We start from the raw sequence: 18,383 nt of genomic DNA, 5'->3' as shown, positions 1-18,383 counted from the left end.
AGGTGTTGCTGAAAAACTAATTAGTTCAATCCCTCCCAACACTCACGCTAATATCCCAAATGTAGTGGTCGATTAAACGTTCCACTGATCTTAGAAGGAAGGTCAGACGGATGGGTCTAAAATTGCTTGCCTCATCATAGGTAAAGCGACTACCTTTGGGTATAACTTTTTCATTTATTTTCCGCTACACCAATGGAATGAAATGCAAGACTACAATTCTATTCTATTCTAACCCTTACACAGCCAGTATTTAAAAGCATCCTGGAAAACATAACATTAATTCTGTATTGTTTTTCTTGTCAATAATAATACTTGAAGCATATTTGCATATGTCGCAAATATTAAAGCGGCCAGGCCTACTGTACAGAGTTGGATTTGGAGATGTCACAAAATTAGACGGCAATTAAATAATTTATTCAATGAATAATTTAATTAATGAATTGTTTTGAATCTTAATGGAGGAAGAAACAAGGACAACCGTACCGACCGTTTGAGTTTGAAGGGGATATAATAATTCGTTGGGAGTGACTTGGCTAGGAAAGTTAATGTCACTCCTTTGGCCCTTTGAGATGAGACAGAGGTATTTACTTAATCCTTACCCTGGCTAATAAACATAGGTTAAAGCACCTTTACTCGCACTGAAATGCAAGACTACAAGTAAGAACTTTTTATCAAAATATGCTTGAAGTTTTCATATCCACTGTGAAAATTTTCAAATGTCCATTTGATTAATTCGGTTGTAAAAATTCTATGAGCAAATGCCCAAGAACCAGCCTAGCTGAAAAGAACTGAGGGCAGTCGCCGATGACTGCTCCATACGGCCTGGAAAGTGTGTCAGAACGACAGTTCAATTGTACTGAATTGTAAAAGCCGACATAAATGCAATGCAGTTCGGTTAACAATTCAGTACGCTCATTAGGTACAAACCGTCAACTCATGCGTAATAATGTAGGAGCAGAGTTGCATCTAACACCTTTTCCCTGCCAGATCATGCAAATGTTGAGCGAGTTGCTACATACACATACGCAGATTTGTGCAGCTTACATATTCCATCATTTCAGTGCATCTCACATTGATATCTAAGCGGCCCCAAACTATCTCCGAAATTCACTTGTCACAGAAAGACGAAGAAAGGTAATAGACTGTTATCAACCTCTTAGTGGACCCCAATCAGAGACAATCACATCGAGATCGCCTTAGGTTTTTACTATGTGACAGGTCAGTCCAGTTAGCAAGCGTCACTCGCAAACTGTGCTTTACTCCAACCCAAATCTCCAACTGTATTTGATCCCTCTACGCAGCCAATGAAAGACTACGAAAGGCAGAGAACATGACGCCCGACACTGCAGTTGAGCGTCTGACGGGGACCTTCGAAAAGCTTGTAGGACTATGCTAACTCACCCAATTTTCTTCGGACTGCTTCGAATCCCGCGGCGACAGCAGATTCTTATTGCTTTCATCGGCCGATCGCGCTCTCGGTCGTTTGCTGTGCTTCAACGTGTTTGTTGGTGATGCTTGAGTGGAATGTGAGTGTTCCTGATTCACTTGGGCCTACAAGGAAGTAAAGTTAAACAAAACAAAACCATAGAATAGTTCGAACTGACACATTACCTGCAACGGTCTACAGTTGATCAGCGCCCGACTATCGGCTCCGAATAAGGGTTTCATCACGTTGTTTATACACACATTCGGTGCCGAATTGGATCGATCCTGTTGATTGAGTGAGCGTGGATGTCGCAGACTAGTACCGTATCCTCCGGTACCCGGGTTTATTATCCCAACCGTACTTTCCGGGTTGGCCAACAGATGATGGTAAATGTGGTCCATATGTCGCTTGCTGCAGATCGGAGGAACTTTATCCACACAGCGCTGATGGAACCGGTAGTTGCACTGATTGCAGTAAAATCCGGTAAAAAGCAATCTACGACAGCATTCGCAAAAGGCCAACGAGAAGAACGTCTTCCGAATAAATTGATGCGAGATATACGTGGGAAAACCAATATCTAGAATGCGAACAAATACTTCCTCGCAGTGCAGTGAACAAACATCCGTGTCCCATGGGATCGGGTAGTCACTGATGGCCGATGTCACCTCACATATGTCGCAGGTCAGATTGCGACGTTTTAGGGCCTTCGCGAGAGCATCCTTCAAGCGCATTCCTGGTATTACCTGGACAGAAGTGCGCTGCTGGTTGGGCAGATGCGCCCTTAGCAGCATTTTGGACGTACGACTGAGCGTGCCACACATACTATCGACCTACAAAGGTAGCAAAAGAAATTACCGTTTCATTAAATGTAATTAATAATTCTACACTATTCGCGTAAAAACCAGTACAAAACAAGGGCCACTAAAATCAATAACGTAAAACACCGCAGTGCTAACCTTGTATAAGTTCTGGCAACTCTGAACACGTAAAAGCAAAAGCAACAAAAAATGAACAGCTAGCTTTCATAAGGACCATACATTACACAAAACGGTACTGACCTCAACCCGTTCCTCCGGATCCGGAGGTTCACTAGGTTCACTTGTCGATTCTCGTTCGCACTGGACCTGCATCTGGCTTTTCCGCTCCACCAGCTCCTGCTCCTTGGTTTCGAGGTCGTGTAATTTCGAGGTCAGCTCCTGGTACTCCTCTAGATAGAGGGCCGGGGGCTGCTGAAAGTCCGCGAACTTGGCATTGAGCGCATCGATGTTCTCCCGGGTTACATGAATCACGGATTTAATGTTCCGCAAGTCCTCCTCGAGCTGCGAGTACGGATCGAGAGCCACCTGCTGTTCATCATCTGTATCGTCCGTTTCGGCCGACATTTGATTCGATAGACCCGCGGCGGTCTCGTACAAGGACAGGCTGGGAATTGTAGCCAATTTCGCTGATGGTGCTGAGATAAAAATGTTGCTACTGCCACCGACAACGCTATTACCATTGCTACTTTTCACCTTGCAAATAAAATTACTGCTCCTGCTGTTGCTGCTATCATCGAATACGGCCATTAAATTGCCCACCATACAACTAGCCGTTGCTAATCAGCTTATATTCTCAAACATTGCAGCACTATCACGGTACAAACTACCCGGGAGTCACACGGACAGGATAGCATTTTATTGTTTTAGCTGATCCTGATTTTACGAAAAACACTACAACTTTTTCTGTACTCGCACTTCAGACTACGTTTTCCACTTTTTCACCTTTCGATGAATCCTCGCGTTTTCGTCCTCGACCTCTTCGGCGCGGTTCGAGTGTTGCCAGAGATTATGATATGCTGAATTCATTTGTTGAATAAAATAATTATCCAGGAGCTGGTAAATTACATATAAATAAATCTGTCGATTAGAACCTAAATAACAATTTATAAGCCATATTTAATTAGAATACAACGAATAAGGTTTTAAAGTCACTATTACATTATTTAAAGACCAATACTTTCGATTAAATTTTTTTATTCATTATGATCCTGTAAATCTGGCAGCTCTGTCACGTGACGTCTTGCAAACTTTTTATTCCCAGGTGGCAAAACTTGAGCGTAGCGATGTCAAAACATATGCACGCTACCGGAAAATTACTCAAAATACAGATATACGCGCAACAAAGAATGCTTATATTTAAAGGTGCGCCTAGAATCATGCCAAATCTACAAGCAGAAGAATCAAGCATTTTGAATCAACAAAACCACAGAGAACAGACATCCATGATTGAACAAAAATATTTAAAAAACGTGTGTAAACATTTGAATTAATATACTAAAAACACTAGTGCCGCCACAACAACCTATCCCAACTATCCGTCAAATCGATTCCGGAACCGGTTCGAAATCCTGGATAGATTCTGCATGGAATCTAGCTCAAAGAAAACAACCGATTCCGACTATCGGTTGACGCATTTGAGCTGGAATTCATGCTGGAAGTCCGAATCGGTTCCGGACTAGTTTGACTGGGTAGAGGAATAACCGCTGTCAATTCTGTCGCACTCAGCCACAAAAAAAACATGACGACAGTAGCGCACCTGGTTTAGATATCAAAACTACCTTCGAAACCGTTAGAGATTTTACACAAGTTGAATGCTGAAGATGGACGTCTGTTCTCTGTGACAAAACGTTCAGTTGAATTAAAAACGTGGCGAATGACTGTTTCAATCTGAAATAGGCGTTTTTCGAAAGTATGTATTTGGTTTAGTTCAACAAATACTTCTGTTTACATTTTAAATGGAAACATTGATCCCTTTGTCAAAAACCAACAGAATCTTTATTTAATTTCAACTAAATTTGAGTTGTTCTCTCCTTTGGTTAATACAAACGATTGGTTTTTGTTTCTTCAAACTTGTTTGTTCGGTTAAACTTATCATGATTTTGTTGTTTCAAACGAAATATTTGTTGAAACTACTGAAAAGCCAACAAATAAATAAGTTGGTAATTTCAACCAATAGTATTGATTGAAGCAAACCTGAATCTTGTTTGTCACTATAGAGTAACCAACCTAATTTGGACCCCTACATATTTTGGACCCTGTTAATGTATTTGCCTCCTACACTGCCAAGTTTCTCTGCATTTGTTTGGTTTGATGCAGCAATTACATTCCTTCATCTCTAATTGTTTAAAATTAAACAGAATCCACAGTTTTCAAAAATATCACCGAAAACGTTTCATGTTTCAACGATAGCCTAGAGGAACCAGTGGAAATAATACATTTTCAAATTGGATTAGAATGTACAATTATAATATTTTTTTATCTATTTAATTAGTTTGTCTGATTTGGTATTATGCATGTTGTAACCCGTCAGGGTAACAATTTAGCACTGGGTGGAAATATACCCTTTCGTGCGTACTCTCTCCGTAGAGTGTATTGTTTACGAAAATTTATGCTCACCGCTGTTTCGATATCGTTCACTTTTTCTTGTAAATTTTTATATAGTTTCGCGTTTGTGAACGGTTTTGTGCGTTCAGATAGGTGTAGTAATTTTTGTTTGACAATTGTACATAGTTAACATAGGGCTTAGATAGGCCACCGCTCTCCTACTGCTGAAAAACGTGTACTGGCTATGCTGCACATAGGTGATGACAGCTATGCGGCGGTACGGTTTTTTTGGTGTTGGTGTTTTCGGTCGAGGTGGAAGGCGGCCATCGTGTGAGAAGAGTTAGAAAGTGACGGACCACAGCCAGGAACAGACGTTCCAAATTTATTCCTTTTTTTCGGGACAGTTTCCCGCCACCGTAACAAAAGTTCAGTGCGCGCGTGTGACGGTAAGTGAAATCCGTCAGTGTATCGGTGTGTGGTCCGGGCATACAAAAGTCCTGGTGTAGGGTCGCCGAGACGGGAAGCTAATCGCTAAGGAGCTACTCGCTTCCCCGGCTAAATAAAAAGGACCCAAGTGACACCAGTGCCGTTCTCACTGTGGAGGATCAGTCGAACGAGCCAAGCTCTCCTCCACAGTTAATTGCCAAGGAGAACGAAGCAGGGCGGACAAAGGTTCCCCCTGGGAAGTTTACTGCGGTAACTTCCGGGATCGTTTACGGCGAGTAGACGATCCGGCGATTCGTCGCCAACGTCGCTAGGGAGGTTCCAACAAAGGAGCCAAGCTCACCTCCCTAGCTAAAAGCCAAGGACCGCTGCCGGAGCAGCCAACGACACCAGAAGGAGAACGCGGCCGTTGTGTTCCCGGCCGGTCGGAAAAAAAACCGTCGCCTTCCCGCCGCCATCAGCAGCAGACCGTAAGGAACGACCAGCAGAGGAGAGTTTCGGGAGAATAAACGGTAAAGTTAGAATTTATTTGTTTTTTTTTCTCTTTTTGTTTGTTATTATACGAAAATCCGAAATTCCGGTAGGAGCACCTAGGCCGCCCTGAAAAGAAGGGTTCGCCGGGCAAACAAGAACCCGAGTAGTGGGCAAACCACTACTTATATTTGGCGCACAGCGCAAAACACACTGAAAAAAATAATTTCCTTTTTTGGAAAATATTTTTTTCTTCCGGAGTGTGGGGTGCTTCTACTAAATCTAGGATTTTCGTAGAACAGTCGGTGAGGTTTCTTCCGCAATATTGTTCCGCGGTCGTAATATTTATTTATTTACATTTTTTGGTATATTTATTTGATTTTTTGTATTTTCCTTTTTGTCCAAATTTGTGGATTGAGTTGTTTGTGTATGGTCTGCCGGACGAGTTGTTTGAAAGTTATCGTCATTCATTTGGTCGTGGTGGCTAATTGCCTTGAATACCGTGTCAGTACTTACATGCTTTGTGTCTTGGTGATTTCTTCCAATATAGCGCGAGTTATGATGGCGTTGGAGAAATTCAACCAAGCGTGTGTGTTCATGCGCGTCGATCATTTACATTTCGATGAGCTGGATTTTGAGTTGCTATCTCGAAGCATTTTTATCTCTCCTGATTCGGATCTTTCGGGTGTCCAGCGGCAACGGCGTCTTCGGGGAATTTTGTCGCATGAGCGGTCGTCTCGGAGGGAATTAGTTCGCAATTTCCGGGGTGACGTGGGTGAAGAAAAGGAGATCTGCCTTGGTAAATTACTAACAATCAAGGAAGATCTCCAGTACCGGTGCCCAAACAAGGAGATTTACCGAACACGGTTGCTTCATTTGGGGTCTAGGCTCCAGGTTATCCGAAATTATGCGGCAGGGGAGGTCAACCAGGAAATTTCGGGGTTGCTGGAGGAAGTTCTAGCAGTTTATGCCAGTCATTTCAGTGACGAACAGGCAGCACTTCCTCCCGACAACCAAGAAGGGGAGGATGGAGAAATTTTGGGAGATTTGCTGAGTACAGACGTACCTGCAATTCCACAGGGATCCAATCCTTCCGATAACGAAGGATCTCTTTCCAAACAGCTCGTAGGAGACGACCTGTTGCGTGTCTTGTGCGAGATGAGGGACGAGATTCGACAATTGCGACAGCAATCCGACGATAATAAAGCCCTAGCGTCTCAGGGGTCTGATGCTTTTTCAAAAGCTACCGAAACGCTAATGGGCGGGATTGCTTCACTGACAACAATTTCGTCAGTTTTGAGAAAGACGGTTCAAGAAGTTGTCTCACTTCGTGAATCCGTGAATGAACTTCGGGCACATCAGAAGGAAAGTGCTTCCGAGAAGGATCTGCAGACCGATCTGGAAGATTTGCATTTGATGGACGTACCCGATTCATTTGATGCACCAGAGATTCCTCGCCCAACACTGGCGCCCAGTCCCGATCAATTTGTGTTGAAGCGAGGATTCTCGGGTCAACAAAATCTATGTCCATCACTTCCTATCGAGAAACCGAAACAGAATACTGGATTCACAGCCCCGTACCAAACTCAGAACCAGCCTTACGTTCCTGAATTGACCGAACAGCTGGCGGGACCATCATATCCGAACTTTTCGATATCCACCCATGCGGGAAACGGATCGATGGTGGCCCCCAGGAATTACTCGCGAAACCCGCAACGCGTCGCTGATTGGAAGATTCGGAAGTATGCTGGAACTGATGAAGGAACTGGACTTAATGAGTTTTTGGACACCGTATCAAATTACGCTGCGTGTGAACAAATGTGCGAAGAAGAACTTTTCAATTCTGCGATGCATCTGTTCACTGGCAATGCTTTGACCTGGTATCAGGCTATGCGTGCGCAAAACCGGTTGTTTAACTGGAACCATCTTGTTTGCGAGCTCAAGGTAAATTTCGTACATCCTGAACTTGATGCTACGCTCAAAATGAAGGCTCTCCAGCGCCGGCAGATGCGTAACGAATCTTTCCAAGAATACTTCCTGGAAATGGAAAAAATATTTCGTGCTATGACGGTTCCAATGACACCGAGCGAAAAACTCGACGTACTCAAGCGGAACCTGAAAGCCGATTATAAACAAATGCTGATTCTCAGGCCAGTGAACACGCTTTCAGAATTGATGAGTCTTGGTAAATCGATCGACGCCTCCAAGACGCCGATTTATCAGAAAGTTTTCGGTTCTTCTCGGGAAGTTGCTGCTTATTCTGATAATCCACCACAAAACAAACAAAAACAAAATAATCAAAACCAAAAGGGAGGTGGACAGAATAACGGCAACGCAAAATCCAAAACGTTTTGGAACAAGAATGCCAAACCGGCAGGTCTTGATTCAAGCAAGCCTCCTGACAACCAGAAAAAGAAACAGCAAGGGAATCAGGACGGCAAGAATCTCGAAGGAAACAATCAAAAACCGATCGAACCACCGCAGAAACCTATAATGTGTCTGGAGTATTTGGTGGAAAAGCATCGTCCTCCCGTGCTCGGCGTCTGCTACAATTGTGGAGACAAAGGACATGAATTTGAGGAATGCCGGAAACCAAATCGGGTCTTCTGCCTCGTGTGTGGTTTTAAAGGATTTGATGTTTCTCGTTGCCCTTATTGCCTAAAAAACGGGATCAGAACCAACTGAAGTCGCAGTTGGCAGTAAAGCAGCGCTCCAAAGAACAACTAACAATCCATCCCCAGATTTACGACAGTTTTCGACCGGCTCGTGATGAGGACTATGATAATTCGTTGTCTGTCGAAACCATCGTCCTTGACGACCCGTTCGATAACCGTCCATTTGCAATAGTCGCTGTGTACGGCAAATCCTTCAAAGCCTTGCTCGACAGTGGTAGTAACGCCACAATTATAACTAAAAAGCTATACCGAAAGTTTTCGAAAAGTCCCTTGAAAAGGTTGGAACGACCATTCGAACTACGTTCTGCAAATGGTCAATCCTTACCAATCATTGGACAAGCGTATCTCCCGTATACTTTTCAAAATTTGACAAAGGTCCTATGCACTCTTGTAGTAGAGCATCTGACCGTCAACTCTATTCTAGGTATGGACTTTTGGCGCGCCTTTGGGATTTCTCCTGAGATACAAAACTGTGCTCTGTTGAACTCAGGTCAGGAATCAGAAGACGATGAAGAAGATGAAGTACCGCGTGAGTCGATACTCACTTCGGAACAGTTAGCGCGCGTAGAAGAAGTAAAGAAGTGTTTCCAGGCAGTAAAGCCCGGAAAGCTAAGCCCAACCTCATTCACAGAGCACAGGATTGTCATCAAAGATGAATTCCAAGGTGCGGCACCCGTTTGTCGATATCCTTATCACATGAGCCCAAAGAAACTGTCAAAGGTCTGGGAAGAGGTTGACCGATGGCGGTCTATGGGAATTATCGAGGAGTCTGATTCGGATTGGTCGCTTAATATTGTGGCGGTCACGAAACCAGACGACTCAATCCGCCTTTGTCTAGACGCTAGGCCTCTCAATGAGCGTACTGTACGAGATGCATACCCTCTGCCCCACCCTGGGCGAATATTGGGCGGCTTACCCAAGGCGAAGTACCTGTCTACTATAGACTTGAAGGAGGCCTTTCTCCAGGTACCCCTGGCCAAGGATAGTCGCAAATATACTGCTTTCAGTGTTCCCGGCAGGGGTATGTTCCAATTTACTCGTCTACCATTTGGTCTCGTCAACAGCCCCGCTACTCTGGCGCGACTGATGGACCAGGTTCTAGGACGAGGTAAATGGGAACCTTACGTTTTCGTCTACCTAGATGACATCATCGTGGTAAGCGAAACGTTCGAGCATCACATACAGTTGCTCAAAGCAGTGGCCGATTGTCTAGCAAGAGCCAACCTAACCATCAATTTGGAAAAATCCCGTTTTGGAGTCCCCGAACTAAAGTTTCTTGGTTATTTGTTGAATCGGGATGGACTCAAGGTCAATCCTGACAAAATTCAGCCGATTCTCGACTACGAGAGACCGGTTACCGTGACGAAACTTCGTCGTTTCCTCGGTATGTGCGGTTATTACCGCCGCTTCATTGATCGGTTCAGTGAGGTCACTGCTCCCTTGAGCGATCTGCTCAAAACGAAAATTAAGAGCTTAGTTTGGAACTCCGAGGCAGAACTCGCGTTCCTTAAAATTAAGGAACTTCTAGTCACTCCTCCAGTTTTAGTCCCACCAGACTTCTCCAAAGAGTTTATCCTTCAGACAGACGCTAGTGACGTAGCAGTCGCTGCTGTTCTGGTGCAGGAGTATCCCGAGGGTGAGAAAGTAGTTGCTTACTTTTCGCACAAACTGACCACTCCCCAAAGGAACTATCATGCAACTGAGAAGGAAGGTCTGGCGGTGATAATGGCGGTTGAACACTTCCGAGGTTACTTAGAAGGTTATCATTTTCGACTGGTCACTGATTCGTCAGCGATTACATGGATACTGAAGACTAAATGGAAAACCAGTTCACGTTTGAGTCGTTGGAGTTTAGAATTGCAACTCTACGACATGTCTATTGAGCACCGGAAAGGCAAGGACAATGTCGTTCCAGATGCGTTATCCCGGGCCGTAGCAGCCGTTTCCGCTTTGTCCACCTCAGACTGGTACTGTTCCATGAAGTCCAAAGTTATCCAAAATCCTGACGACTATGCCGACTTCAAAGTAGAAAATGATCAACTTTTCAAGTATGTAAACTCGAAAGTTGTTCCGTGCGACTCGCGGTTCAGTTGGAAACTCGTCCCAGCACCCGAGTTCCGTCAAGATTTGATTCAACGTACCCACGAAAATTTGCTTCACGTGGGATACGATAAAACGATCCACGAAGTGCAGTTACGATATTACTGGCCTCGTATGGGATCTGAAGTACGAAAGTTTATTCGAGAATGTGGGACGTGCAAGGAAATCAAAGCTCCTTTCGTCCCAGTCCAGCCCGAAATGGGTCAGTCACGTGCGACTAATGCACCATGGCGAATGGTTTCTGTGGACTATATTGGTCCTCTTCCAAAAAGCAAACATGGCAATCAACACTTGCTTGTCGTCCTCGACGTCTTCAGCAAGTACGTCATGTTAACCCCCGTTCGCAAAATCGCTAGTACATCACTCTGTACGATACTACGCGAACAGTGGTTCAATCGCCATGGTAGCCCGGAAATTCTGCTAAGCGACAATGCCTCCACTTTCACCTCGAAGGAGTTCAGTCAATTCATAAAAGAAACCAACGTCAAACATTGGCTGAATTCCCGCTATCATTCGCAGGCTAACCCAGTGGAGCGAACAAATCGCTCGATAAACACCGCAATCCGGGCATATGCTCGAACCGAGCAGCGCAATTGGGATGTCCATATCACCGATGTGGAGCGCATCCTAAATACTACCGTTCATTCCTCCACTGGGTTTAGTCCTCATTTCATTATACACGGGTGTGAAATGGCATCTGCCGATGACTTCAGCAGGATTTCCGGTGAGGGTGACCTAGAAACAAGACACCAACAGATAGACAAAATCCGGGAGATTGTGGTCAAAAATTTGGCAAAGGCAAGCGAGGGCATTCGACATCAGTACAACTTGCGTCATCGAAAGTTCTCCAAACCTTTTGAAACGGGACAAATGGTGTACCGTCGAAACATGAAGTTGTCGAATGCACTCGAGTCGTACAATGCTAAACTTGGATCACAATACTTACCAGCTAAAATTGTCTCAAAAAAGGGTGTATCCTCCTACGAGCTGGAGGATTTAGCAGGTAAAAATCTCGGAGTTTGGCCAGCAAATCTCCTTAAACCAGCATAAAAACTTTTCCGTGCCGTCTGTGGACTGACGGTATGCTTTTATATGGATTACCCACTTGGGAGTTTTCCAAAAGCAGCCGTCAGTTCCCGACGGCAACAACACGGACTTTGGTCCGAATAAAAAAAACAATAAACATTTCTCCGTCTTCTCTATTTTTATTGTGGAAGACCAACTCTGCCGCGAGAAGGTTCTTCAACACCTTGCAATTTTTCAGAGCCACACTCTCGCAGTGTGGTAAACAAACACTCGCACGAAATATATGCTCCGGCCCCGATGACGACTACGGTAGGGTGGAATACTTTATTAAAAAAAAACACTAATCTTATACCGTGCCGTTCTCCCGGGCACCGGACGCATCTAAATACACTACCTGCCGTGTTCGGCAAACAAATACAAAAAAAATCTTTTGCGCCCCACTCGCGCAGTGAGGTAACCAAATTATCCACTAATTTGCTTTGCTCCGGCGGTCGAGACGGTTACGGTAAACAAAACTTTCTTACCAAACCAGTACCAGTGTTTGGAAGAAACAAAACGAACCAATCGTACCGTCTTTTCACCGCCGGATGCATACACATCATTCTTCTGCCGTGTTCGGCAACATAAAATTTTTCAAAAACACCTTTCTGTGGGGAACACTCGCACCTACGGGTGCACTAAATTATATAAAATTTCTCCTTATTTGGGTCACTATATAAAAAAAACCACCTTTCCCCTCTTCGCCAGGGACACTTCGTTCGCGTGAGTGGTTCCACTACTCCGAGACCGACCGTAAACGGAATAATAAAAACAGTTTGCGAACCGATTTCGCGAACTGTTTTATTTTTATTTATATTTTGAGGATGATTCATTCATCCATTCAGATGGATGAAAATATCATCATCAATTTTGACAGTTTCCCCGATGTTCGCATCAATGCTCTGCATCATGCAGGTGTAGCCCGATTTGGATCAGAGTAGTATGAGTGGAAGAGCGAATGGGGTAAAACGATACCGCGTCTTCGATTTCGAATCAAATAATAAAATTTTATTTCGCATAATTTTGGGTTTGTGGTTCAACCTGGGGTGGTTCGTTTGATTCCAGCGGGAATCATTTTGATCTGTTTAAATTATGCGAAAGACATTCTTTGGTCCCTCTCAAACGTTTCTTTTGCCATGTCCGAAGCGTTTTGAGGCGAAAAGGGACGAATATACAAACATTTTGTCCGGAATGTCTGCGAGTGGGAGAAATGATGACGTGTTAAGCGGTCTTGTATGTGTGAATGTATGAGTGTGGAATCGAACACAGTGAATGAATGCATGTGTGAATGATAAGATAAAATTGTTTTGGGGTTAATTCGAAGTGCTTATCGGAATGTGAATGATCGAGCAGGCCAGTGATTGAGGATGAATGAATGGGATTGTATGAATGTATTTGGATTAAATCCCCAACACAAGTGTGTAGTACTGGTATCGTAAGGACACGTAAGACATTTCTGGACAGTCGATGAAAAAGAACAATATAATGCCGACAACCGTTCCCCTGCAAGTTGAAACATTGAAAATTGTTAATGCCACTTACAGAATTTCGGGATTTTCGAGTTGTTACCGATCTTGTATTCGGATTGGATTTAGGGTTCAACCCATAACCGAGTAATGACGATGGCTGATAGCCTCTCGCTTCGCGTATGCTGTCAGTATTATCAGACCAAACTTGAGCAAACATTTCACCGATGAGGACACTCGGTCGATTAATTTTTTTGGATGAATTATTTATAAATTGCGGAAGAAATAATTAGGTGTAGTTAGTTTTTCTTTGTTTATTTATTTATTTATTAATTTCGTTCATAATTATTGTATCGGTGTTAGGTGTTAGTTTAGAAAAAAAATGTTGTCAATTTTTTTTCCACCCGGTGTGGGCGAGATTGTAACCCGTCAGGGTAACAATTTAGCACTGGGTGGAAATATACCCTTTCGTGCGTACTCTCTCCGTAGAGTGTATTGTTTACGAAAATTTATGCTCACCGCTGTTTCGATATCGTTCACTTTTTCTTGTAAATTTTTATATAGTTTCGCGTTTGTGAACGGTTTTGTGCGTTCAGATAGGTGTAGTAATTTTTGTTTGACAATTGTACATAGTTAACATAGGGCTTAGATAGGCCACCGCTCTCCTACTGCTGAAATACGTGTACTGGCTATGCTGCACATAGGTGATGACAGCTATGCGGCGGTACGGTTTTTTTGGTGTTAGTGTTTTCGGTCGAGGTGGAAGGCGGCCATCGTGTGAGAAGAGTTAGAAAGTGACGGACCACAGCCAGGAACAGACGTTCCAAATTTATTCCTTTTTTTCGGGACAGTTTCCCGCCACCGTAACAAAAGTTCAGTGCGCGCGTGTGACGGTAAGTGAAATCCGTCAGTGTATCGGTGTGTGGTCCGGGCATACAAAAGTCCTGGTGTAGGGTCGCCGAGACGGGAAGCTAATCGCTAAGGAGCTGCTCGCTTCCCCGGCTAAATAAAAAGGACCCAAGTGACACCAGTGCCGTTCTCACTGTGGAGGATCAGTCGAACGAGCCAAGCTCTCCTCCACAGTTAATTGCCAAGGAGAACGAAGCAGGGCGGACAAAGGTTCCCCCTGGGAAGTTTACTGCGGTAACTTCCGGGATCGTTTACGGCGAGTAGACGATCCGGCGATTCGTCGCCAACGTCGCTAGGGAGGTTCCAACAAAGGAGCCAAGCTCATCTCCCTAGCTAAAAGCCAAGGACCGCTGCCGGAGCAGCCAACGACACCAGAAGGAGAACGCGGCCGTTGTGTTCCCGGCCGGTCGGAAAAAAAACCGTCGCCTTCCCGCCGCCATCAGCAGCAGACCGTAAGGAACGACCAGCAGAGGAGAGTTTCGGGAGAATAAACGGTAAAGTTAGAATTTATTTGTTTTTTTTTCTCTTTTTGTTTGTTATTATACGAAAATCCGAAATTCCGGTAGGAGCACCTAGGCCGCCCTGAAAAGAAGGGTTCGCCGGGCAAACAAGAACCCGAGTAGTGGGCAAACCACTACTTACAATGTTACGTGATTGAAAAGGTTTCTTCGTAATTTTTTATCTAAAAAATCTTAAATAAATGGTGTCCACAATATGTCTTAAAAATTGATATCAACTTATTTTGGACATCCTTCGATTTTCTTTCTTGACAGCTATTTGTTTATCGAGTTAGAATAATCAAAAAGTGAAAAATTTCGTAACGGTAGGTCGCCTGCTCTTTTTGGTCAAATTATTTAAAAATGTTCAAACCAATGGATGTCGAAAATGAAACGATTGAGGAACATTTCATTGAAGACCATAATATGACCAAAGAGGAGACTTCTGAAATCCATGTTGAAGAACATTTGTAGTTCGAGTTTGTTGAATTCGACGAGCTATATGTTGACAAATCTAAGAGACATATCCCAGCTAAATAATGATAATAAGAGTGTGCTTGCTGAATTCCTAGAATCACCTGACACACTCACACGAACAGAAAAATCACGATTCAAGCGACGCAGTCCTGCTGTTTTAATATTGCGCCGAACAGTTGAATACCACAAGGCGAAAACTGAAGAAAAAAGGAAAGTAAAGGAAGAGAAACAAAGAAAAACTGAGCTTAGAAAGAATAACAAGAAACCACCTCGTAAACAAAAGAATTAAAAATTAATATTTAGTATAAGAAGATTCCTGACGAGCTTTGAACCTTAATTTATCATCCACTTGAGCATGTTACTCCATAATACTGATTCAGATGAATTGTTACACGAAATATATTATTGTTAACTCTATTGCATAACATTTAATGCTGCTTTGTTAAGTCTGCAGCACAGAGAACAGACATCCATGATCGAACAAAAATATTTAAAAAACGTGTGTAAACATTTGAATTAATACACGATAAACACTAGCGCTGCAACAACAACCTATCCCAACTATCCGTCAAATCCATTCCGGAACCGGTTCGAAATCCTGAATGGATTCAGTATCGAATCTTGCTCAAAGAAAACAACCGATTCCGACTCTATTGGTCGAGCTGGAGTTCATGCTGAGGTTTGAGCTAGAGTTCATGCTGGAAGTCAGAACCGGTTCCGGACTAGTTTGACTGGGAAGAGGAATAACCGCTGTCAATTCTGTCGAACTCAGCCACAAAAAACATGACGACAGTAGCGCACCTGGTTTGGATATCCCAACTACCTTCGAAACCGTTAGAGATTTTACACAAGTTGAATGCTGAAGATGGACGTCTGTTCTCTGTGTCTGCAGTAACCTAATTGTACCGAAAGTTTTTCTATTTCTCAAAATGATAGAACTAAAAAAAAAACTTCATGCAGTAAGCTTTCCATATAAAGATTAATGTACCATTTTTGATTGGCAGTCACTGACTTGCTTATGTTCTTCTTTCATGCATTAATTATACTGCAAAGAGAACGAGTCAGTAGGTCAGTTTGGTAGAAAAAACTTCACTGTTTCCAAAATATATTCAGTCACATTCAGTGTGTCCAAAATATGCTTGGAACACTGTCCAAATTAGTGTGGAAGGGTCCGAAATGTAAAAAATTCATGCTGTGAATAAATGTCATTTTCGAGTTTATGTCAATGTATAAAACATCCATTGACAGTTTTCTTTCAAGAACAGTAATTTTGGAGCAGACTCGTGTATGTATTGCATTAAAAACATAGGCAAGCAAATATTTTTTGACGTTCACGTAATTTCATTTCCTCTAGGGGTCCAAAATTGGTTGGTTACCTTATCAAACGGGAAAATTATTATTTAAAACCAAATTTTGTTTATTTTTACTAATTTTTTTTCTGCGTGTACTAATCGAATATGTCAGTAATCGGATATCCGATTAGTTCTCGATTAATCGAACTAATCGATTATTATGGAAACTAATTGATTAATTGTTAATCGATTAACGCATTTAATGATTATCGGATAATCGATTAGTTAGCGTCGAATATTGGTCGATTACTTTTTTTAATACGTGTAAAGTATCAATATTGTGCTGCCAATTGTAACTTTTAAATTCACTTCTAGGGGATTTTGAAACACCAAAAATTCACGTTTTGCCTTTCTCATTTAAAGAAAGGCTATGCAATCACTGTAAAAATCGACTTTTTAACCGAGGCCCGGAGGGCCGAGTGTCATACACCATTAGATTCAGTTCGTCGAGATCACCAAATGTCTGTGTGTGTATGTAAGTGTGTGTGTATATGTGTGTATGTGTGTGTCATTTAAACTCACACAATTTTCTCAGAGATGGCTGAACCGATTTTCGCAAACTTAGTTTCATCTGAAAGGTATAACGCTCCCATAAGCTGCTATTGAATATTTAGTTGATCCGACTTCCGGTACCGGAGTTACGGGTTGAAGAGTGTGGTCACACAGCAAATTCCCATATAAACTGGTACCACCATGATGTTCAAATGATGTAAAACATATTAAAATTGATGTAACATTACTCTAGTTTGCGGGTCTGGATCACTAAGGATCAATCAAAGCAGCTTTGAACACATTGGCCACCTATGACGGTTCATGACGCCCCCGGGGAACCCGCCAAGTTCCTAAGCTAATATCACACCCATTCCACAACGAATTCTCTACCGATTTTTACAAACTTGATTTCAAATGAAAGATACAGTAATGCCATTGACTGTTGCTGAATTTCATTCGGTTCTGACTCTTGCTTCCGGAGTTACAGGGGTGTTAGTAAGGATACACTGGAATTTCCCATATAAATCGGTACAATCGTAATACCTCAGAGGCTAAAAACTATTGAAATGGTCACCAAATTACTTTTAATCGCATATCTAGATCACTGATTGCCAATCAAACATTCTTTGAATATATTGTCCGCTATCGACGATTCCGGAAGTCCGGAATTCCGGGCATATTCCACAATTAAAGTCACATCGGTGATGAATGAACCGATTTTCTCAAACCAAGTCTCAAATGGAAGGCAAAATATGCAGTTGAGTATTGCGTCGCCCCCTTCCCCCGCCTTGTCCTTACACCTCCCTCCTTCATCACTCCCCTCCTCTTGGACCACCCTCACGCCCGCATTTCCTGCATCCACCCCGTATACCGAAATAAGATGAAGGATTTCTGACGCATCCTCCACTCCCACTACACTTTCAAACCCATTCCACCAACCTTTCCAAATTATAATCACATGAAGATAACATTGAACTCATGCTTATTAAGCTAATTAAATATTATTCTTTTGCCTTTCTTATATAGAAAGGTTATGCAATTGCTCCAAAAACCGACTTTCTAATCGAGGCCCGGAGGGCCGAGTCTCATATAACATTCGCCTCAGTTCGCCGAGATCGCAAAATATCTGTGTGTATGTATGTATGTATGTATGTATGTATGTATGTGTGTATGTATGTATGTATATATGTATGTATGTATGTATGTATGTATGTATGTATGTATGTATGTATGTATGTATGTATGTATGTATGTATATGTGTATGTGTATATGCGGATTTGTTAACAAAATGTACACATCGGTTTCTCGGAGATGGCTGAACCGATTTTTACAAACTAAAATTCAAATGAAAGGTATAATATTTCCATAGGTTGCTATTGAATTTCATTTTCAACCGACATCTTGTTCCGGATTACGAGTTGAAGAGTATGGTTACAAAACAAAATTTGTTGATTTGTCCACATCGGTTTCTCGAAATTTTCTGAACCGATTTTGACAAACTTAATTTTAAATGAAAGGTCCATCAGCTGCTGTTGAATTTTGTGTGGATCCGAGTTCTGGTTCCTGAATTACAGGGTGATTCGTACGATCACGCAGCAAATCCCGATTCTAACGAATTCTGCGATGAATGTAAAAAGGTGAAATTT

The 18,383-nt window shown here is 42.7% G+C and overlaps 1 protein-coding gene across 1 annotated transcript in view; it reads right to left on the bottom strand.

Annotated features, from left to right (window-relative positions):
• LOC131693866 (raf homolog serine/threonine-protein kinase Raf-like) overlaps nucleotides 1–3,214 on the bottom strand; it is a 39,149-nt gene extending 35,935 nt beyond the window's left edge. The window contains exons 1-3 of the mRNA XM_058982088.1: nucleotides 2,485–3,214; nucleotides 1,612–2,256; nucleotides 1,402–1,551 (exon numbers count right to left, since the gene is read on the bottom strand). Coding sequence (XP_058838071.1) covers nucleotides 1,402–1,551; nucleotides 1,612–2,256; nucleotides 2,485–3,006 — 1,317 coding nt within the window. The 5' untranslated portion in view covers nucleotides 3,007–3,214. The remainder of the gene's footprint in view (nucleotides 1–1,401; nucleotides 1,552–1,611; nucleotides 2,257–2,484) is intronic.
• Between the last annotated feature and the right edge of the window lie 15,169 nt (nucleotides 3,215–18,383).

Source organism: Topomyia yanbarensis, chromosome 3 (genome assembly GCF_030247195.1).
Source record: "Topomyia yanbarensis strain Yona2022 chromosome 3, ASM3024719v1, whole genome shotgun sequence".
Taxonomy (NCBI): Eukaryota; Metazoa; Arthropoda; class Insecta; order Diptera; family Culicidae; genus Topomyia; species Topomyia yanbarensis.
The sequence above is the reverse complement of the archived record's forward strand: the minus strand, read 5'-3'. Positions and strand labels throughout refer to the sequence as shown.